This window comes from Electrophorus electricus, chromosome 8 (assembly GCF_013358815.1).
Source record: "Electrophorus electricus isolate fEleEle1 chromosome 8, fEleEle1.pri, whole genome shotgun sequence".
NCBI classification, from domain to species: domain Eukaryota; kingdom Metazoa; phylum Chordata; class Actinopteri; order Gymnotiformes; family Gymnotidae; genus Electrophorus; species Electrophorus electricus.
The window spans coordinates 16,579,607-16,600,341 of record NC_049542.1 but is presented as its reverse complement, the minus strand read 5'-3'; the positions used below and the strand labels follow the sequence as shown (position 1 = coordinate 16,600,341).

The 20,735-nt window shown below is 40.7% G+C and overlaps 3 protein-coding genes across 7 annotated transcripts in view; 2 read left to right on the top strand and 1 right to left on the bottom strand.

Annotated features, from left to right (window-relative positions):
• Positions 1-572: 572 nt before the first annotated feature.
• On the bottom strand, positions 573-4,901 carry LOC113591571 (protein phosphatase 1 regulatory subunit 36). Its single transcript, XM_035529351.1, has 11 exons — positions 4,827-4,901; positions 4,557-4,621; positions 4,336-4,422; positions 3,794-3,930; positions 3,560-3,629; positions 3,382-3,480; positions 2,774-2,914; positions 2,458-2,500; positions 2,090-2,313; positions 1,560-1,754; positions 573-1,409 (listed from the first exon to the last, which is right to left on the bottom strand). Exons 1-11 carry the CDS (start codon positions 4,848-4,850, stop codon positions 1,136-1,138), a joined length of 1,359 nt encoding a protein of 452 aa, XP_035385244.1. The 5' UTR covers positions 4,851-4,901; the 3' UTR covers positions 573-1,135.
• A 415-nt stretch (positions 4,902-5,316) lies between these two features.
• On the top strand, positions 5,317-8,326 carry LOC113591569 (probable thiopurine S-methyltransferase). The gene is made up of 9 exons (XM_027032113.2): positions 5,317-5,374; positions 5,916-6,053; positions 6,234-6,326; positions 6,421-6,553; positions 7,356-7,408; positions 7,512-7,586; positions 7,753-7,838; positions 7,933-7,977; positions 8,105-8,326. Exons 2-9 carry the CDS (start codon positions 5,959-5,961, stop codon positions 8,221-8,223), a joined length of 699 nt encoding a protein of 232 aa, XP_026887914.2. The 5' UTR covers positions 5,317-5,374; positions 5,916-5,958; the 3' UTR covers positions 8,224-8,326.
• Positions 8,327-11,072: 2,746 nt separating this feature from the next.
• Positions 11,073-20,735, top strand: part of LOC113591568 (exostosin-1c) — a 34,461-nt gene continuing 24,798 nt past the window's right edge. Inside the window, exons 1-3 of one of the 5 annotated variants that reach the window (XM_027032111.2) lie at positions 11,073-11,236; positions 12,080-12,191; positions 18,840-20,148. In XM_027032111.2, coding sequence (XP_026887912.2) covers positions 19,211-20,148 — 938 coding nt within the window. In that variant the 5' untranslated portion in view covers positions 11,073-11,236; positions 12,080-12,191; positions 18,840-19,210. Of the gene's footprint in view, positions 12,192-14,335; positions 14,385-18,839; positions 20,149-20,735 lie in introns of those variants that run through there. The other 4 variants (XM_027032108.2, XM_035529181.1, XM_035529180.1 and 1 more) reach the window with 4 other exon arrangements.

Below are 20,735 nucleotides of genomic sequence, written 5' to 3'. Positions count from 1 at the left end.
CCATATGAGAGAGAGAGAGAGAGAGAGAGAGTGAGAGAGAGAGAGAGAGAGAGAGAGAGAGAGAGAGAGAGAGAAAATGAGAATATGTTGTAGTCTGTGTTTGGGTGAAGTAAAATTAGTTTTTTCTCTCTCCATTAAATTTAGTGTTATAGGTCATATAGAACTGTACCTATCCTATATGCTTATTTAATATTTAGTAATTTACTTTGCAAATAAAATAACCTGTCTTCTTAGGTTCCTTAAAATGTACTATTTCTAGATATTTTAATTTTATTGCCCCATGAACCTGTTGTAGTCTGTGTTTGGAAGAAGTAATAAATAAATAAATAAAAACTCTCTCCATTAGGTTTAGTGTTATAGGTCACAGAATTGTAACCACTTCTGAGATATCATCAAATACTTGTATTATGTCATTGCTTTACATTTAGCTGACACGTTTATCCAAAGCAACTTACAATTATAACTGAGTAAAACTTGAGGATTAAGGGCCTTACTCAGGGGCGCAGCAATGGCAACCTGGCAGTGGTGGGTCTTGAACCAGAAACCAGCCAATTACAAATCAAGTACCTTAACTTTATTTAGTATTTAGTCATTTACTTTGAAAATAAGCCTGTCCTCTTAAGTTCCTTAAAATGTACTATTTCTAGATATTTCCTTATTATTGCCCTATGAGCCGTTTGTCCATCTGTACTGTATGTGCTGTCTCCCCCTAATGGACAAACGTGAAAAATGCACATATTCGTACCGCAGATTCTCTACTTCATATCATCTTATTCATTGTCTGTCATTTTCAGCATCTCCTGATAGATCATGGGTGCCACATTAAACGAAATGAAAACTTGCAATCCATATAAAAACTCAAGGAATTGATGAAGGATAATTTCAAATTGTAAACTCTGCAGTATTGTTGCCTCTGAAGCAACTTTGAAGGTTTGACTGTTGAACTGAGAAGCTACATCCCCACATCACACCCTCTAAAATAAACAAGTGGATATACATACATACTTCCCTGCTCATAACATTTATACAGACCCAGATTACCAGTCACAATGTCCCAGATTATCCAAATACTTAAGATGATGGTAAAGCATATGTACTGGTGCAAAACTGGTGGACACACAAACAGAAGTGAGCTTCATTCAGTGTCTGAGGACAGTGCCTCCGTGGTGGTTCTGGAGGCCACTGTGTTAGCCCGGCTAAAGCTGCTATATTTGTCCGCTGTCGTGGATCTCGGGCCAGTAAATGACGGCCTGCTATCCCTAACTTGTGCTCTGTGACCCTCACTTTCACATTCACAGTCATCACCACTGCTGTCTTCATCACCTTCCTCCTCCACTTCATTCTTGTCTCCATGAGGCACAAGTGTGGTGTAGCTAAACTGACTCAGGGGCTTTCCCAGTATGCCAAAGCTAAGATTCCAAACAGGACAAAGAGAGGGATTAATAGAGAAAATGGGGGAGAATAAGAGGGGAAACAGAGGTGATAGGATAAGTAAACAGGTAAAGTTAAATAATAAATACCAAACTCTATTTTCTGTTAATATAACATTAGTGACTTACTTTAAAGAGGCTAGCTGTTGCCTGAGTTCCTCCATCAGAGCCTCACTGTCACTGAGTGTAGCTGGCTGTTGTTTATGAGAGAAGAAGGTCTGAAACAGATGAGGGGCTTTTTCTCGCGGGGAAGGCAAAAGTGACACCATGATGGGTGAGCGCTGGGTCACAATACTGCTCAAGGCAGGCCCCCGCTGAGACTTCCTGGGTCAAAGGCCAGGAGACAGTGAATGAATATCATAGTGAGGAGAGGAAGCCATAAAACTGTAAATCAGCTAATACCATACAGGATATTACTTTTAGTCTTGTGGGAAAGGAGCACCTGGAAGAGAAATGCAATTTCCTGACATTAAAAATAAATTTGTAAAGTTTGTCTTTAAAACTTTATGCTAGTGATTGGACAGTAGTTATTTACCTACAATAATTTAAGAGATGGAAAATATATGTTTACAGTTTTTACATTTTCTGCAATACAGTGTAGTTGCAAAGCTGTAGCAAACTTATGATGAGCTTGATTTGGCAATCAGTGTGATTCAGACCTGTTGTTTAGGACAGCTTGTCTGGGCCCTTTAGTTTCAGACTGGCCCTCTTTCTGAGTGGTCTGTAGCTCCTCCTGTTCCCCTTCTGGCTCCTTCCCTTGAGGTCTCAGGGCAGGGTTAAATAAGTCAGAACGGAACAGGTGACCAATCTCAGCTTGTATTCCCTTTAAATCCTGCCTACCAAAGGTAACCCATGCCACACAGCAGAAGAAGCTATACAAACACTGACACACAAATGCAAAACAGGTCTGTATTAGTAAAATAGTAAAAGAAAAATTAACAGTTTTTAGGAATGAAACAGTGAATCTGATTTAATACTATCCAAAACTAACAGGACGTTGGGTCCTCATATACAGCTTCTTACCAACCTCATACAGATGCCTGTCTCGGTAAGTAGATGACACCCTGGTCCTGCACAAATAAATTATAATGCATTACACAATCAGTCCCATAATAACAGAAGCAAAGCAGGTTAAATAAAGCTATCTACATTTAGGTTTTTATTGTAACTGTTTCATTTTTCACAACTTACTATGCCATAGACATAAAGTATTTCATACTGTATAATTTTCCTGTCACATCATAGGTAATATGATAAATATGCAGCAGGAACTGTGGCAATTGTGAAACCCACTCTGATGGTGTCATTACACTGTCTATGCTAGGCGTGTTCATGGCACTGACCTGCCACAGACCATGTGATGCTGCTGGGAAAGCCCTAACCCAAGCACCAGAGCAGAGTAACAGAATCCAAGGTGCTTCTTGGCCAGCTCCACTTTAGCACTTGTCTCTGCCATCACCTGTTTCTCCATCACACTCTGCTCCCTGAGTCAGCCCAGAGAGAAATAGCTACACTGTTAATTGAACTAGATTTACAATTGAGGTTAATTGGTGCAAAGGATCAGGTTAGCACAAGAACTGCTATGACTTAGATTTTATTATAATGAACTGTCACTATAATGAAGACAATACTATTTGAAGCCTTTGGTCAGCACAAGGTGTATTAGTTCTTACTCTATGAGTAATCCCATTTTAAAAATTATTCTTACAGTACATTATGTTCAAACTGAATAAATTTGAATAAATACTATGGATGATTATTATTACGTAACTATATCTGTGAAAGTAAAATGTTTATTTATTCATATCCATATTCAATGTCTCACCAGCTTAATGCCTGAATACATAAAATCAGCTGTATGCCAGTAAACTACAGAAGCCATGAAGTTTATTTAATACCTTCAGATAGGGCCTGCTTTGACAAAGCACTTAATACCTAACTTTAGACTCACGTCATGAGGGCCTTAGGTCGTTCCTCTAGAGCTCTCTTCTCCAAGTGGCAGGACAGGTAGAGCAAGAGACCAGCCAGAAACTCATCCAGCTCCCTGCTCCTGCAATCAGTTCAGTGCAATTATCAGTGCATGTTCTGCTGTAGCTAGTTTAGTGAGAAATAGAAGGAAAGATGCTTACTGGATCATATTCAGAAAGCACTGTGGAATAGGCAGGCCGTCTTTCTCCTGTACTAAGGCGACTGCCACTTCTGGAACATAAAGAACACATATGTTATTGTAATAACACATAAAGAACACATATGTTATTGTAATGGATGCACATCAAGATGCTTCAGTACAGGGTGCACACTGCTGTTGCTTTTCGAAAAAGCTCTATGATTCTCAATCATTTGAAATGCTGTGAGAGAGTTACGTTTAATTTTCTCAATGGTAACCGTGTCCCTCTGTGAGCTTTTTGTGGAAGCCTTAAAGGCATTTAGCTTAGCAGTTCCTGCAGTCTTCTTCAACGTAGAGCACCCTCCTCTGGATGATGTGTTGTACTTTAAGATCCTTTAAAAATGCAGTAAACTACAGTCAGTTTGTGTGCCATTAACCCTGTAGGTGTTTTTAATGCAAATCAGATTTTTTTTTAAAACTTCCAGGAGCCTATACTCTAGCATTTGTGAGCAAAATAGTCAAGGCTGCCTCACACCCCACCCTCATTTAGAGTTCAGAGATGCAAATGTCTCTAATTCCCTCATTCAATGTTTAAAAAAAAATCTTTGCTATGGCTATGACTTTGTCTTTCATAAATCTTTGATTATGGCTATTAATAAATTAATTGAATGTGGTATTATTAATATGTTCAACATATCTGCACCCCATATGACTTTATGGATTAACTTCATACTGCAGCAGTTCAGATACGCTGGAGGTATTGTTTCCAAAACTTTATTCCTGTAGGGTGTGATTTACTTTTCTAAATGTATCCGGATATGCTCTTGATATGTAGATGTTTTGTTTTTTTTCCCCTTCCCTTCAATTTCCACAGGCGTACTGAAACTGTAAAAAACAAACAGTGTCTCTAGTGTCATATAAAAGTAACGTTATTTGTAAGATCGTTAACCTAGTTAGCTAAATATCATCAATTGATTGTATAATAAAATATCAGAATGTAACAGCTCTAAGCAGTTTACCAAGTGAACTCCAGCGTTTGTGTTTCATCATTCCAGCTCCAGCTTCCACTAGGAGGTATATTTACCTAACAAGCAATACAAAATGAACGCAATAAAGTTTAATTTTTGACACTGGATTTTTGAGTTGCTGCTACAATCGGAAACAACAGAGTTACGCTAATTACATTCATCTACACCTAGTCAGTGCTATTGCAGCTAAACGGCTCATACTTTTATACGCACATTTAATTCTCACGGTTTTTATGTTTTTATATAAATTAAATTTCTCACCGTTTCCTTGTTTAGTTTAGGCATCTCCTCCAAACTAGACCAAACTCAAAAATTTGCCCTCTAGCTGATTTGTTTACATTAAACGTCTGTGGCTAGGTATCTTAGCAACAGCCAATCAGGCAACTAAGTCCGGAGTAACTAACTGTAGAACCTGATGTTTATGTACACATTATAGAAACGTTTTTACATTGTTGTGCGCTCTTGAAATGTAGTTGCTAATGATCCAGCCAATTATTTTTAAGACACTATGCCTGCTATATTGCTCCAGTGGTAGTGTAGTCTGCTTTTATTTTTAATAGACTCTACAAGCTCCATGAGCTTGCTCGTTCAGAATTGGTCTGCACAACATTCACAACATTCAGCGCATCTAATAAATAACTGAATCCTCAGGCAGTCTTTTTCTCTAATAAAGAGGGCGAGAAAAAGTAAGACGGACAGACAGATACCCTATAGCTGCGAGGTGTCCGCCCACTTATTAAACTTCTTCTTCCTGTTCCTCTCCGTAGTGAGTAACCTCCGGTCGTGCTATACAGCTCATTGCGACTAAGGTGAGACTGTAAATCTTTTGCTCTTCTTACTTTGAACATATAATTTTTTTGGTATATGCTCTCAGAGCATGTATTAAATCCATATTTTGCGACATTTGGTAGCTCTTCCTGGAGAATGTGCTAGTTGACCCCAAAACTACCACATGTGTATGTGTTATTTATTATAACACTATGACTATGATTACTGTATTGCTTCAGTATTAAATTATTCAGTATTAATCATAGTATTGTGCTTATATGTTGGCACAGGTTACATAAAATATATGCAATACACTTATTAATTTGCTTGCTGAAACTGTACAGTGTCAGATGACCTCGTCAGATTGCCTGTCCCTCTTGTGGACTTTCCTAGCTATAATTATGCGGTTATATAACCAGCCTGGCTCATGATTAACAAAGATTACGCAATGTGTTACGACAACTAGCGTTAAAGAGACTTTTTTCGGTTGAGGAGGTATATTCACAGTCTTTCCTCAAAATGTGGATCATAACAGTTCTTTTTTGTTGTTTTGTGAATTTTCCGCCTACTAATTATAAGTAGAAGATTAAAGGCTAGCAAGCAGAACGTGACTGGGGTCAGCGAGATGGCTGCACAGGCCAATAGGGTGATGTCACTAGGAGAATGGGAGGAAAAGTGGCAGAAAGGAACGACTGGCTTCCACCAATCTCATGTACACAGGCATGTAGTATGTAAACATTCCATATGCAAACTATGCACCAATGATGTGTGGACATAATGCATGCATGCATATGTAATAGAGAACGGTGTTAATCATGTTTATATAAAGCCTTTTCTTAAGCACTTGCCACATTTCTGCCCCACGCTTAAGCATCAATATCTTTATGGCACTATCCTCAGAATGCTGGAGAGCAACTTACAAAAAGTTGTGGCTGAACGTCAGCAAGTCCGGTTCTTCTTCCCTCTGTGTGGCAAGGCTGTAGACATGAAATGGTAGGTGGTCAGTTTTTCATAACATAACTAGAATAGCATCCAATAGGCAAACAACATAAAAGTGTCTCAGTGATATTATTGCTCTGTTTCTCAGGCTGGCTGACATGGGCCATATAATTGTTGGGGTGGAGATCTGTGAGAAAGGAATAAAGCAGTTCTTTGAGGAGCAGGGCCTGCAGTACACAGAAGAGCCAGTGGAAGCTATACCTGGTACTAAAGTCTTCAAGGTGAATTTTGCTAATTCAGAATCAGAATTATTTTCTAAATCACTGCATTAAAGCTATAGAAAACTTGTAACAGTTAAAACTGAAGTATTTTTGTCTGCACCCCTACATTTGATGAGATGTGACATATTTCTTCAGTCACAGAGTGTGCTGATGGACTCACCACTGTGGAAAAATGGCTTTCAAGTCATTTGTGAGGACAAATACTTTTTTGTCTGTACTACAATAATTTTATGGAGACTTCATAGGAAAGGTTAAAAATAAAGATGAATACAAATAAAAGACATGTTTGTAGAATTGTTTACCATGAACATCTCTCTGGCTTCAGTGGTGTGTATGCAGTGAGTATTAAAAAAATTAAACCACCACTACACTGTCTAAATTAGACCATTTGTTTACATTTCTCAGACAACAAAAGCTTTAGTCACTATGTAACTATTCGCTATTGTTTAGGACAATAATGTGTGGCACTCCCATATAAACAATAGAGCTTGTGAAAAAATAAAAGCAAATGGATATGTTGAGAGGCCCGTTCAAACACCTGACCGTAATCACACTGAAAACTGTGGTAAGGCCAATAAAGATTTCTTTCTATAAAAACTGCCAGAGGTAGATTAGCAAAGTATTGACACAGACTGATTAATATTGATTGTCTGTCATTGGTCCAAATCTATGAAACAGTGATCAGTGTTCTAGACATACAGAAATTACCCTCAATGTGCTTGCACTGAAAAGGGCATTGTGACAATTCCTCAAAATACAATGAGTCATACTCACTGAGCTAATGCACTGTCTCTGTTTACAGAGTTCTGACAGAAGGATCTCTATCTATCAGTGTGATTTGTACAAGTTCTCCAGGTACACATTATGCATTCTTGTTTTAGATTATGAAACATCTGAATTTCTTAATGTAAACTCTATGGCTCTGTCTCGCTCTCATTCTCTTTTTCTTTCTGTGCAGTGCTATAGAGGGTCAGTTTGGAGGAATTTGGGACAGGGGTTCTCTAGTTGCCATAAACCCATGTGACAGGCAGAGGTAAGTGAAGGGATTTTGCAGTGTTAACACTCAAACATTCATTAATAATTCCAAACTTGTACATAGTCAGTCAAGGTTTTACTATAGTAGTGTCAGACCTTTTAGCACAGTACTATCCAAAATGTGTGCTTACTTCTGACTGCTCCCCTTTCATTCTGTCATTAAGATACGCCACTCTCATGATGTCTTTAATGGAGAAGAACTGCCGGTATCTGCTGGACACACTAGAATACAACCCTGAATTGCACAGAGGTAACCAGACATATATTCAGACATATGCTTGGAGAAATATGATTAAGCATGTGCAATTGGGTTTTCTGTTTAATCACATTGTCTTTCATGGCAGGTCCACCATTTCTTGTGCCTGAAGAGGTTCTAAAAAAAATATATGGTGAATATTTTTTAAAAGAAATTCTGCAGTTCACAATCTGGTAGAATATTTGTTTAAGTGAAATTGTCATATACAGATATTTTATTAATAGAAAGATAGATCTTAAACATATCCTTTTGCTTCCCAGGTGAATCTTGTGAGATTGAACTGGTGCAAACTGGAGATGCCTTTGAAGAAAGACATAAAGAATGGGGAATAGATTCACTTCTAGAGAAAGTGTACCTTCTTACTCTAAAGGCCAAGTGAACTAACAGTCCAAAAGGGACAGATATGGCATCTTTGTACCTACATGTATGTCTCTGGGATAGACCTGGGCAAGACCATATAAACAGTTTCTAAATTCATCACACACAGGCAAAAACAAGATAGAATTTGGAAGCTAAATAATTTGTTTTAATTTTAAGTAATTTATATGGTATTTTAATTTTATTCTAAATTTGAATAAATGTGCGGAGAAGAACGAGATTTATTATGGGCAAATCCAGAGTTGTAGTTGTTGGAGTAGTCCAGGGTCATAGAGCCAATACAGAGAGTTTTAGAATACACAACAAAAACAAGGGCTAGGATAATCAAAGGCTAGGAAACACCAAAAGCACATGAAGGCAAACAGAAAGCAGGCTATAACAGAAGACACTAGGAAGAACGAAGGCTAGAATAACAAAACAGGTTAACATAAACAGAGGCTTTGAAAGAAAGACGGGCTTACATATATCCAATACTTTCAAACACATAAACTCAAGCATTCAAATAAACAGACAAGATAGGGCACATCACAGTGTTTAAATACAATACATGCACTTAACAAGACTAGAAACGATGGACAGGTGTGGAAAAACAAACGAAGGAATGGAAATAAAATACACAAGACAGAGAAAACATGGAAGGTGGGAGGGACTAACCGTGACATTTAACATAAAATTGTAAAATGTCTGGAATCGTGGCATATTCCATTCAAAGTAAAACTTGTTAAGGAATAAGGAACCTCTAGCAGAAATCAACAGGCACTTAAGCGATTGCAAAGTTCGTTATTATCCTTTAAAAAATATGTTTTCACAATTTTTCCGTTACATATATTGTTTTTGTGTGTGTGGTAGTATGAAAGAGTGGTACAAAGGAAAGCAGAGCCCATCTATGTTGAGTGACTACTGCTGGGCACTGAAGAGATACTCCTGAGATCAAATATAGGCAAAAAACCATAAACTGACATTTTAAAAGTAAGTGTGTACATATTTTAAGAGCTACAGGATTAAGTGTAATAGCCTTATTCATGAATAAGTAATATATACACATAATGTAAAATGTAATTGCTCCATCACTTAAAAACCGTATGATAGAAAAATTCTAAAACCCGGTTTACATTTAGTGTAAATAGTGCAATAAGGTCAATGTATTTTGATTTTGTTTCCCAGTGTAACCACACAGTTCAGTTTAAAAAAAAAAACAGCAAGGCATGTTTATTTATATAGCACCTTTCATACACGGTAGTCACTCAAAGTGTGGTTTACAAATAAGAAAAAAAAACAAAACATAGAAAATAGAAATAAAACAAATTTGATTAAAAATGAATAGAGGTAAAAATGGTTGAGACAAAAAATAAATAAAAGCATAAACATTCCTGAGATCTAGTGCCTCAGAAAGGCTATTGCTAAGACAGTTCAAATTAAGACATACAAATAAAATAAGGAGCATTAATTTAAGAATACAGCAAAGAAATAAAAGTGCCAATAAAAGTGTTACCTAAAAAGATACAGTCTTCTCTCATTCTTGGCATAATTACAGTTTGCCATAGCAGAAAACAATCATCTCTCAATTCTATTGGACTTTATTCAGTAACTGAGCTAGTCCTATCAGCACAGTCTTCTCTCAATCTCTGAGAGGATGCCACTCTTCTTTCAATGCATGAGAGGATAACAAGCACCACACAACTTGGTGTAATGCTCACAAAACCTGGACCTCAGGGTGAGTATGTTGAAGTCTGCTGACTATTTTTATTCATCTGGACAGGTTGTTGGTCTGGAAAAAATTTAAACCCACACTACTTACTCCTGACTATTCAAAGTGATGATTACTTTTTCTAGGAATGGTCCAGTTTCCAGATAAACATGTGCAAAATTCCAAAATGCACTGTAACTAGAGGAAATTATCTCATATTCCTTATTACTGAGACATACAGATATTACGCATTTCTGTTGTTTTGTTTGCTTGTCTTGAGCTTAAAAAACTACCAGTAAAAACTGCCTTTGCTCAAAAACAAGTCATATCGAGATGTGGCTGTCACAAGCAAATTACACAGAAAAGTGATTTCATTTAATTCTAGAGTGTAACCCATATTTGTGCGTCCTATTTGTGTCTGTGAAGAGAACGTTGTTCAAATAAATTAATTATATTTTCTACTTCTGTAATCTATCTTTCTTTTATTAGTGTGATACGCGTAAAATGGAAGGTGACAGTATTATACTTGAACACAAGATGGCAGTAGACTGAAATAAACTTTGAATGGACCCAACTTGGACAGATGGAGATGAGTTTGTAATATCTTCATTACCATTGAGGCGTATAAACACGTAAATACCATTTATTTTTGTTGACTTTAGAATTTCATCTTAACAATGTAGCAGTCCATTCAGCGCCGGTTATATTTGATATAGGCCAGTCATATGCAATTATAGTAAAACCTTTAAAAATTAATCACTCTAGTCGAGATTTCCATAAACACTCCCTGATACAAATCGTGCTAATGTGAAATTGTATTGGGTTGTCAGCACTGGCGTAGGTTTGTTGGGGTGAGCTGCCCCAGTTGAATCCTGCGCCACTGGTTTTCAGAAAGCTGTATTAATTACTTTAAGTTTGAATGTATTCCAATAAACAAGTGTTTTTGTGGCTATCGATTTTCTGTCATCACCTGTCAAATTAAACACGGCCAAAGTTGATTGAGGTTTATTGCAAATCTGTTGTGTGAGTGTGCGTAACGCGGTGGTTTCAGGAACTCCAGCGACAGAGCATGCACGGCAGCCCAGATGTGTGTGTGTGTGTGTGTGTACTTTCAAATACAGCTTTCGCGAAGACACTTCAAGGGCTCTAAACCAATCACAAGCGCCGGGGGCGGGTCGTATGAAATGTTGAGTGGATCATGGAAAACGGACAATATAATCCACATATTTCTGCGAGAACAATTAGCACAGTTCAACGCAAATTCTAATATTATTTAAATATAGGGCCAAGCGGAATATGTTATTGCGTGATGTCGGGACTATGACGTGTAAGTCCTAGGAGAAGAGAACGCGCTTCGGGGAGTGTATCCGTGGCTACTGAAGAAGCGCAGGGTGATGTATCGCATACCTTGTGGTCGCCTGTTCTGTTATCGTAAATAATAACCGGTGCTTTTTCATTAGATCAATAAACGCGTTTCCGATACAACGCAAAATTTTAGACCACAGAGAGCACAATGCAAGTCACTATAATGATCTTAATTTTATAACCGAGCTCTAGCCATCAAGGGTAGCGTGACCATTGTTCCCAGTTAATATTTCATAAGCAATCGCGAAGCGTCCGTTATTTTGGAAGAGTTTGTAGTGGTTTCCAGCTGTACTGTCAAATACAACCTTGGCAGGCGCATTAGCCACGTTTACTAAAGTAAACACAAGCATAATATAAGAAGCGTTATCGCTACTTGCATTCGGTATGCACGCATAGATGCTTACAAAGGAATACTTCATGTTAGCCATAACTGGAAACCGAAAATTCACCACGTTGTTCCGCCACTACTCTGTCGTGCTGTACCTGGCACAGCATATTAATATCTGCATATTTTCCAAAAATTGTCTCTGAGGGAGGAACTGGTGAGAGCACGAACAGACAGGGGCGGAGGGAACCGACGCGGCGAGATTATTTTTATGGATGCACCCGGTGCATATGTTTGCGCGCGCCAGTCGTAGAGCTGGTAAATCGAGAGCACCGTTAGCGCGAAGCAGAAGTCCACGGGGTTCCGAGGTGCGTGATCGGATCCTGTATTGTGGATATAAACGAGTCGACTGTTGTAGACTTAAGGGCGATGTAGATGTAGTGTGATGAATGTTACTGTATTGTATGACATTTCTCAAAGAATACATTCAGAATTGACATACAGTGGACCGCAAAGATTCATTGAACGGAAGAGACCGGGGAGGATGCGAGTGTCCTGCGGCCATTCCGGAGGAGCCCCGCTCCAGTAACAGGTAACGCACAGTTCACTAATCCTTTACTCAATACAGACGGCGCTGAGTTAGAGAAACGCGAACAACAGAAATGACATAATTTAAAACAGCAGTGATATTGGTTCTTTCAACAGAAACTGCCACTATCTAATGAATCATGTTTAAAAGATTTTGTCACTGTTATAAATTATGATTGGATCGATAGTGTATCTGTACGGTAGACAGTTGTACATCAGGCGGCGTATTATATATTTTAAAATGGTGTCCACGCTCTGATGATGTCTGGCATCTCAATTACAACCTGTTTGTAGGGACCATCTCAGCATTCTAATTTTCACCATAGCACCTAGGCCTACATAATGAGGTACTAAGACGAGACATCACTGAACTGTGGTCAAGACTCTACCAGGCTATCAAATACACTGCACCACTCGGGTTGTCCAACACTTATTTTAAAATGATGATGATGATGATGATGATGATGACGATGATGATGATGATGATGAAGAGGAACAAATATTTAAAGGTATGATGAATGCCAGGGTCTACTTCTTTTGACCTTTGCAGCAGACCTTGGCATCAAAAGTGAATTTTGTGATCCTTGAGAACAGGTAGTAAAACGAATTGTCTACCTCCACTGTGTGAGGGGAAAAAAAGGGTAATGGGGAAGGGATGGAAAAATGGCTGGACTCTTAGCCCCCTTTGACAGGGTCTAATAACTCATTCCATAGGGTCATAGAACCTAATGTATATGACTTCATTTGGGGCAGTGGAAGGTGAAAAGGAGGCGGGGTAGTGGTGGTAGTGGGGGGGTGGGGGTGGGGGTGGGGGGGAGGTTGAACAGTCCTGCATTATGGCACAGTGGAGGTTCTGTGCATTCACAGAATCTTAAGCGGCTGAGTGCATAGCAGAAAAATGCATTTAAAGTATTTATCTATACGTGACTGCTTAGGCTGAAGTAGAGAGAAGAGCACTAATTGTCTCAGCCCTTCCTGTTCATTAATTAGCCCTTGTGGCATGTGCACGGGCAGAATATTTTTGAGGCATAATTAATCAAGCTGGCTAGTAATTATAGTGGTTGGGAAATTAAGATGTAAGTGTTAGTGGGTGGCTTTCAGCAAAAGGTAAACATCTTATTAACTCAATAGCACCATTTCAGCCTCTCCTAGAGTCCACATTAGCAGTTTCATTCTCTTTCTCTCCTGTTTTTCTGCTCATTAAATGATTTGAGGATACAGAACAATTAAGCCAATACAACACTGGGGGAATGTCTTGATTCTCGGAAAAGAATGTGGCAGACTGATATATAGCTAACATGTTGATTCACTTGGAGATTGTGTTTGTTCAAAAGCACATTTAGATGGTAGGCCATGCAATCCAGCGGCGAGCCAAACCGCAGGTTTGGAGGGGCAGCCGCATGCGTTAGCACAAGAGTCCAGACCAGCGGGGCAGGCCCACCACTGGCCCACCACTGGCGACGCTGAAGCTTACGCTCTGGTGCATAATGACAGACTCCCACGTTTAATTTTAGCTGAATGTGCCTCGCTCACCTCGCCTCCCTGTTTGTTTTCCCCCGAGATCTGTCTCCTCTTGCAAAACTCAAGACGTCGCATCTCAGGGCAGCTGCAGTGAAGCAGTGGCTGAAATTATGGTGCAAATCCAAGCATGCCAAGAAACAGACCTGCTCTTCAGAGACAGTGTGGCTATTCTTCAGCTACAGCTGGGATAGACCAACCAAGCACTGTGGCAGCTTTGAACAGCTACTGTGGGCCTAGCCTGTGTATCAGACCATAAGGGTTGCTGCTGTGTACTCTGGAGCTTTTCCATTCCAACCGCCTGCTCTATATTATAATGAAGTGAGTTACACTGCACCGAGTTGGAGTGGGTGTTCACTGGCTGCCTTTGTTAACCATTCAGCTCTGTAAGATTTTCCCTTTTGTGTTTTTAGAATACAGTTCACACACTTCAGTTGTGACCACTCCAAATTTAGAACCTTCTTTTCACACATTCATTTACTCATTGTAAGACAGCGGGTTGTCACAACTGACTTTTAACCTTCATGTATGCCTTCTGGATTCAAAAAGCCATTGAAAATAATAAAAAGTTTAAAGAAATATGTTTGACCTCTATATTTCCAATACAGATTTCCTCTTTGGGGATAATATAGGCAACTGAAAAAAACTGAACTGAACACCCTACTTTCCAGGTCTCCAGGTCAGTGAGGAATCTGGTCACACACTCTGAAAGCTACTGGGTTAAATGACAATAGCTTTAGGCTATTAAAACCAAAGCAGTAGTAATGTAGCCAGTAGTCTTCTACTGATGACAGCATGGCTCATGTGAGGAAGAATGGAAGAAGGGTTGTCATTCCTGATATGGAGCTAACATTTGGAGGTTGTGTTTGCTCAAAAGCACATTTAGTAGGTAGACCATATCATCCAGCAGTGAGGCTTTAGTCATTACTGTTAATTGATGCACAATTTCACCTGGAGCTAATCTGACAGAATGTCTGTTGAGACAGGTCATAAAGCAACTTGACCTAGAGGAAGTCACACCAGTTGGGTCGTCCAGTATAATGGAGTCTAGCAATATTTCTTTGACATGGACACAAGCTAAGGTTAATCCTCGAGGTCTTGCATGGGAAGGAGGTGGGGAGGGGCTGAGCTTTGACTCCAGCTGTCACTGGCCCTCCATGTGAGAAAACAAGCCAGGCTACAACCGTCTGGGCTGTTGTGAGTAACCCAGTGCGGTACAGAAAGACAGCATGCCCTGCTAACAACTGCTCAATGGTGGCCATCGCCACCTTCTTGTCCTCTGCCCCCTCTAAGATCCAGTTCACTATAAATCACCCTCGCTTGTACCCATCCTTCAGTCTAAGGAAGACGGTTCTCTGGAAACAACACAACAGTTAAGTGTTATGAATGCATTATAAAAGTGTCATGAATGCATTATTCTATTAGACAGTAAGGTTGCATAACACAAACAAAATTTATTATTGTGATTTTACTGCTACATATTAGAATTGTGATATCACTTTCAATATATGAAAACACACTAGTGAAGTTTTTTAACACTGTAAGATGGACATGATTTTGACAAAAATGTTGAATCATATAATTCATCAGAATCACTACAATGCATCCTAAATGTCTGAGAATGGTCACAGTGCTTTCAGAGAAAAACCCAAAAATGTGTGATTTCTTACGGAGCTCATTTGGACATTGTAACTGACATTGACATTGACATTGTAATATCACTATTCCACAGATCAATATTGTAGTAACAGTTAAATATTATTTGCTGATTTATTCTGCTAAAAGTCAGGCTGACTATGGAGTAGTCTCAACCCCTGTTACAGATACATCTTTTTTTGGTTCTATCCACACAAAACCCTGATTCTGAAAGATACACGGACTGTTAGTTTACCAGAGAAGATGAAGCAAGAGAATGAGTGAAAAGAGGAGGGAGAGGAAGTGAGAGAGAGAGAGAGGGAGAGGGAGAGAAAGAGTCAGAGATGGTGAGAAAAAAAAGAAGTGATAGAGACTGAACTGAAGGCTGAGAGTAAGCATGTGTGTCAAAGAATGACTTCTGGCCTCCACAGTCCTCCCTGTCCTTCTCACTCCCTCCCGTTCCAACTCCCTCTTCTCTCGCGCCTGCTCTGGGGCTGCCCAAGCCCAGACATGTCCTGCTTTTGCATTGTCCTATATTTACTAGCCAGGCTGTCTTACCTCTATCCATTGCAGTGGATTGCAAGAGCCTCCTTTGCTGTTGGGACCGATGTTTTAACTGCAATCAATTCCCAGGGAAAATTGAGATTAACTTCACCTGTGAGGCAGGGAAAAGGTGAATGGAAGAAAAGAAAGGAAATCAATATCTTAACTAAAGGAAGATGTGAATTATAGATGAGCAGCATGTAAAGGAATCCTAGGTGTCTGAATCCTGACAAATATCTGTGCTCACCACATAGCAGTGAGATGGGCGTCACCATGCAGAGAGCATTTTATTGATCTTATGCTTACGTGCATATGCATATAGATAAATAATATAGTGTCCATACATACGTACATGGTGTACATTATATAAGCGTGAGTTCCGTAACTGGATAGTGGCTCAGTTTTCAGTCTGTATGCCAACATGTTGAATATGAAATGTAACTCAGGCTATGATGTTAAGGTGCAGAATGTCAGTGTTAATTTTAGTGTATTTACATCTATATCAGGTAGACCATATAGGAATCACAGCATCGTTTATACATATTACCTCTGCTTCAGAGAATCACAGGTAATTGATGTGGTAATTATTTTTAAAAACACAGATGATGCACTTTAGAAGAAGGAACAGCAAGGAATAAGTGGAACATTTAGTGCAATATCTGAGATCTACGTTTTTCTTTAAAAGCTTCTTTTTAGCTTGGAGATATATATATAAAATGACAGCGTTCTACCTAACAATCACCCTGACAATCTATCCAAACTCATATGTTTCACTCACACAGACACACACACACACACACACACACACACACACACACACACACACACACACACGTGTTTTACTTTAAATCCAACTTTTTTTGGAGTTTCTAAAAGCCCTGCCTATTTAGCACACAGCACTATCCAGAGTAGAGCCCTTGATTGCTTGGGAATACCTAAATCTGCACCTTGCTTTACTATCCAAGCAGACACATATTGGAAGCCTGTTGAGTTAAAGATAATAGGTCTGGGTGTGGACCTGTCTGCTTAGTATGCCAGAAGCCAGGATTACTTAAAAGCTTTCCAACTAGAACATTACACACATGACCTTGGTCACAGGAACTTTAGTTTTCTCTAAAGCTGACTGTCAATACATATTTAGTAACATGTTGCATTGCAAAGTATGTTACATTAAATGCATTCTATCACAGTTAGAGAGAAATACGGGCAGATGACATGATTGAAACCAAAACGTAAAATTTACATTCACCATCTATTTTATTAGAAGCACCTACATTATATCACTCACTTCATCATAGCCAAACAATCAAAATTGTAGCTCATCCGTTGCCATGCCCAGTTTGTAAGCCACTCTCTAACTGTTCAGTTTTTGACCACAAGACCACTAGATGTTATTTGGATGGCAGACCATACTCAATGCAGTGACATAGCAGTGACATTGTACTGGGAGTTGCATTTGTGTAGATGTATCAGGAAGGGAGGAGTGCAGCCAAAAACCTTGCACATGTCTGTGTAACTGCTGGGTTTCGAGTGGCACCAAGCCCAAGCACAGGCACCCAGCCACAGGGCCAACCTGCGAAGAGTTCCAGTACTTCACAGCATGGCAGTATGTGGCTGTAGACTGAAGCTGCACACCTGAAACTTAATAACTAATGTGTTTCTAATAAAGTGGATCATAAGTGTATATGGAGGTTAAGCAATTCTATAAGCCTGTTGTACCTGAAGTAAAATAATTTTTTTTAAATCTATTAAATGAGCGCATATGTAGTAAACCTGTGTTATACCTCACTTTTACATAAAATAATAAATAACTCTATTTACACACATGCACATAAGGCTTTCACACTATATTGCACTTTCACACATCTTAGTCTTTTCAAGCCATTAGCAGAGCACGCCAGAAGGCGATCAGCAGTTTAGTACTGACTTGGAGTGGGCGTGTCTGGGAGAAGGAGAGTCAATGAATAGGTAAGAGAGAGAGAGAGAAAGAGGGGTAAAAACGAAAAGTAAAGTAAGCCAGGTAAGATGTGAAAGCTGCCTTTGTGTGCTGTCTGGCAGCAGGAACACTGACCTTCTCTGTGAGGTGCTGCACGCGTGCACACACAAACACATACACATACTGAGGAAGTTACGGAGATGAGGGGGAGTGGGTTTCTTGGCAAACAACTCGACCTCAACTGCAGGGTGTTTTCATACAAAACACAAAAAGCCAGTCTCTCCCAAGATTAATGGGAATCTCGACCATGAAGAGGGAGTGTTCTCCTTGCTAACTGCCTCTTCATGTCAGTTCCTGAGAGCCAAGTGTTTGGTTTCTCCATGTTGGTCATGTCCATCACCCTATTGTGCTGGAACTTGGAGACACCTCGTACACCTCGTGCTCAGCCTGTTCATCCTGAACAGTGAGCCAGTGTGTGTGTGTGTGTGTGTGTGTGTGTGTGTGTGTGTGTGTGTGTGTGTGCGTGTGAGTAGCAGTGTGTGGCCACCATGCGAAGCACATCTACTGCAGGTTCAGTATGGCCACAGGCTGCCACACAATCAGCCTTCTGTGTGAGCCATCAGGGCTGGGTGCACAATATTGCATGCAGTGGCATAGTGGGGCAAGGCTTTGATGCTGAATGGAGAACGCAACTTGCTGACAATCAGTTTTATTTCTTTAAAAGACTGCTGTGATTAATGTACAAATGCAATTTAATGCACATAGAGTTTTGGTTTATCACACTGTTCTTTGCATTGCATAAATATTGTGGTGTTTTGATTGCATACCTCCTTTTACAGCATATGTGCTGTTTATGCTATTTAACAAAACAAGATCAAAGTAACAGCATTTATGATAAGTAAATATTCATTTATTTGTGTTTGTGTTTGGGATACTGCACAAGCAGCAGAACCTTCCTGAGCTGAAGTGAACAGAAGGCTGTGTATTGAAATGTGGCTTTGTTGTTTATTTCCCTGCTAGCAGAGTGCAGCATGACTCGTCAGCCATGAGGAGAGCACGACTGGAGAGAGAGGAGAAATCGCCCTTCACTATCCTCAGTCATCGGAAAGGCAAGGAACACACAATACTTCTGCTTGAGGAACAGCAGGGTAGAATTTGGCTCTGAGCAGAGAGACAGAGAGAACACAAGAGGGAGAGAAATAGAGGAGAGAAAGAGAGAGAGAGAAAGAGAGAGAGAGAGAAAGAGGAGCGAACGCTGTAGCTTCTCCTCCTGATGGACAAGTGGACAGGGGAGCAATGCTGGAGCTCAGGCCCCTGCCCCCCACCACGTCAGCCCCTTGCTGAAGCTCCCAGCTGGGCCCTGGAGAGCTGAAGGTGCATCAGGCAGCCCCATGCAGGCGCGCAAGAAGTACGTGCTGCTGGGCCTGTGTACATGCTGCTGGCTACTGCTCTTCTACTGGGGCGGCCTACAGGAGCGTCTCCTGGGGTTCCTGGCCCGCCATCGCAACGAGGTACCACGGCCCTGGCCCGATTGGCTGGACAGGGCCCTGCTACCAGCCTACGTAGAGCCCGGCAAGCTGGAGGGAAGCGGGGGTGTTGGCGAGTCGCCCCAGCAACGGCGCCAGGCTTGGGCCAGCATCTACAAGGACAGCCGGTGCCGGATGGAGACCTGCTTTGACTTTGGCCGCTGCCGTGGGCGGGACGGGTTCCGCGTGTACATGTACCCACCCGAGAAGGGCGAGCGAGTGTCTGAGAGCTACCGGAAGATCCTGGCCTCAGTGGCTGAGTCCAGGTACTACACGGCAGACCCACGCGAGGCCTGCCTGTTCGTGCTGGGCATCGACACTCTGGACCGTGACCAGTTGTCGGCACAGTTTGTGTCCAACGTGGACGAGCGTATCCGTGGCTACCCGCTGTGGAACGATGGCCGCAACCATGTTATCTTCAACCTGTACTCAGGCACATGGCCAAACTACACAGAGGACCTGGGCTTCAATGTTGGGCAGGCCATCCTCGCCAAAGCCAGCCCCAACACAGAGCATTTCCGGCCAGGCTTTGACGTCTCCATCCCCCTGTTCTCCAAAGACCACCCGCAGAAGGGCGGTGAGCGCGGTTGGCTGCTACGCAACAGCGTGCCCCCAAGGCGCAAGTACCTGCTCATGTTCAAAGGGAAGCGCTATCTGACAGGCATTGGCTCCGACACCCGCAATGCACTGCACCACATCCACAATGGCAAGGACATTGTCTCCCTGACAACATGTCGCCATGGCAAGGACTGGGAGAAGCACAAGGACACACGCTGCGACCACGACAACCAGGAGTACGAGCGGTAAGTCAAGTCACCAACCATGTTCCACAATACCGCTGTTTGAAAAACCTTACACACTATCTTATGTAATCTCTTACATACTATGTTATGTATTATTGGAAATACTATCTTACATACTATCCAAAACTAAGTTTGTATAACGAGTGTGCCTGAATGAGGATTTTGTCAGTGATGCTGCTAGCAGTGAATCAGTGTTCAGCATCAGGCAGAAGGTATGCTGTCATTTACCTCCCAAGCTGGAGGTTTGTCTGTGTAAGATGTGTGGCTGGCATGTAAAAACAACATTTTATGTTGTGCAGGTGTGCAGGTGCATTAGTATGCAGGCAAAAGCATGTATGTAGTATGTAGTTCTTTACACTCCCAGGAGACCCAGAGCCCCATAGTGCTACATCATTTATCTCCCTACACACCGTTCATATTGGTCTCAATATAGCTACTGAATTTTTCACAGGTGTTACAGAATAATATGCTTTATGATTATTAACTAAATAACACCAGGAGATTATGGGGTAAAGGGGGCAGCAGAGACACAATCATTTGTTCCTACCAGAAAACCAACCAAAAAAAAAAAACAAACCGTCAGACAA

Coding starts and splice junctions, on each gene's coding strand:
- LOC113591571 (XM_035529351.1), bottom strand. CDS start 4,850: ATGCCTAAACTAAACAAGGAAACG. Junction 4,423..4,556: donor CAAACGCTGGAGTTCACTTG/GTAAACTGCTTA, acceptor TGTTTTTTACAG/TTTCAGTACGCCTGTGGAAA. Junction 3,630..3,793: donor TACCATTGAGAAAATTAAAC/GTAACTCTCTCA, acceptor TTTATGTTCCAG/AAGTGGCAGTCGCCTTAGTA.
- LOC113591569 (XM_027032113.2), top strand. CDS start 5,959: ATGGCTGCACAGGCCAATAGGGTGATGTCACTAGGAGAATGGGAGGAA. Junction 6,054..6,233: donor CACCAATCTCATGTACACAG/GCATGTAGTATG, acceptor CACTATCCTCAG/AATGCTGGAGAGCAACTTAC. Junction 6,327..6,420: donor AAGGCTGTAGACATGAAATG/GTAGGTGGTCAG, acceptor TCTGTTTCTCAG/GCTGGCTGACATGGGCCATA.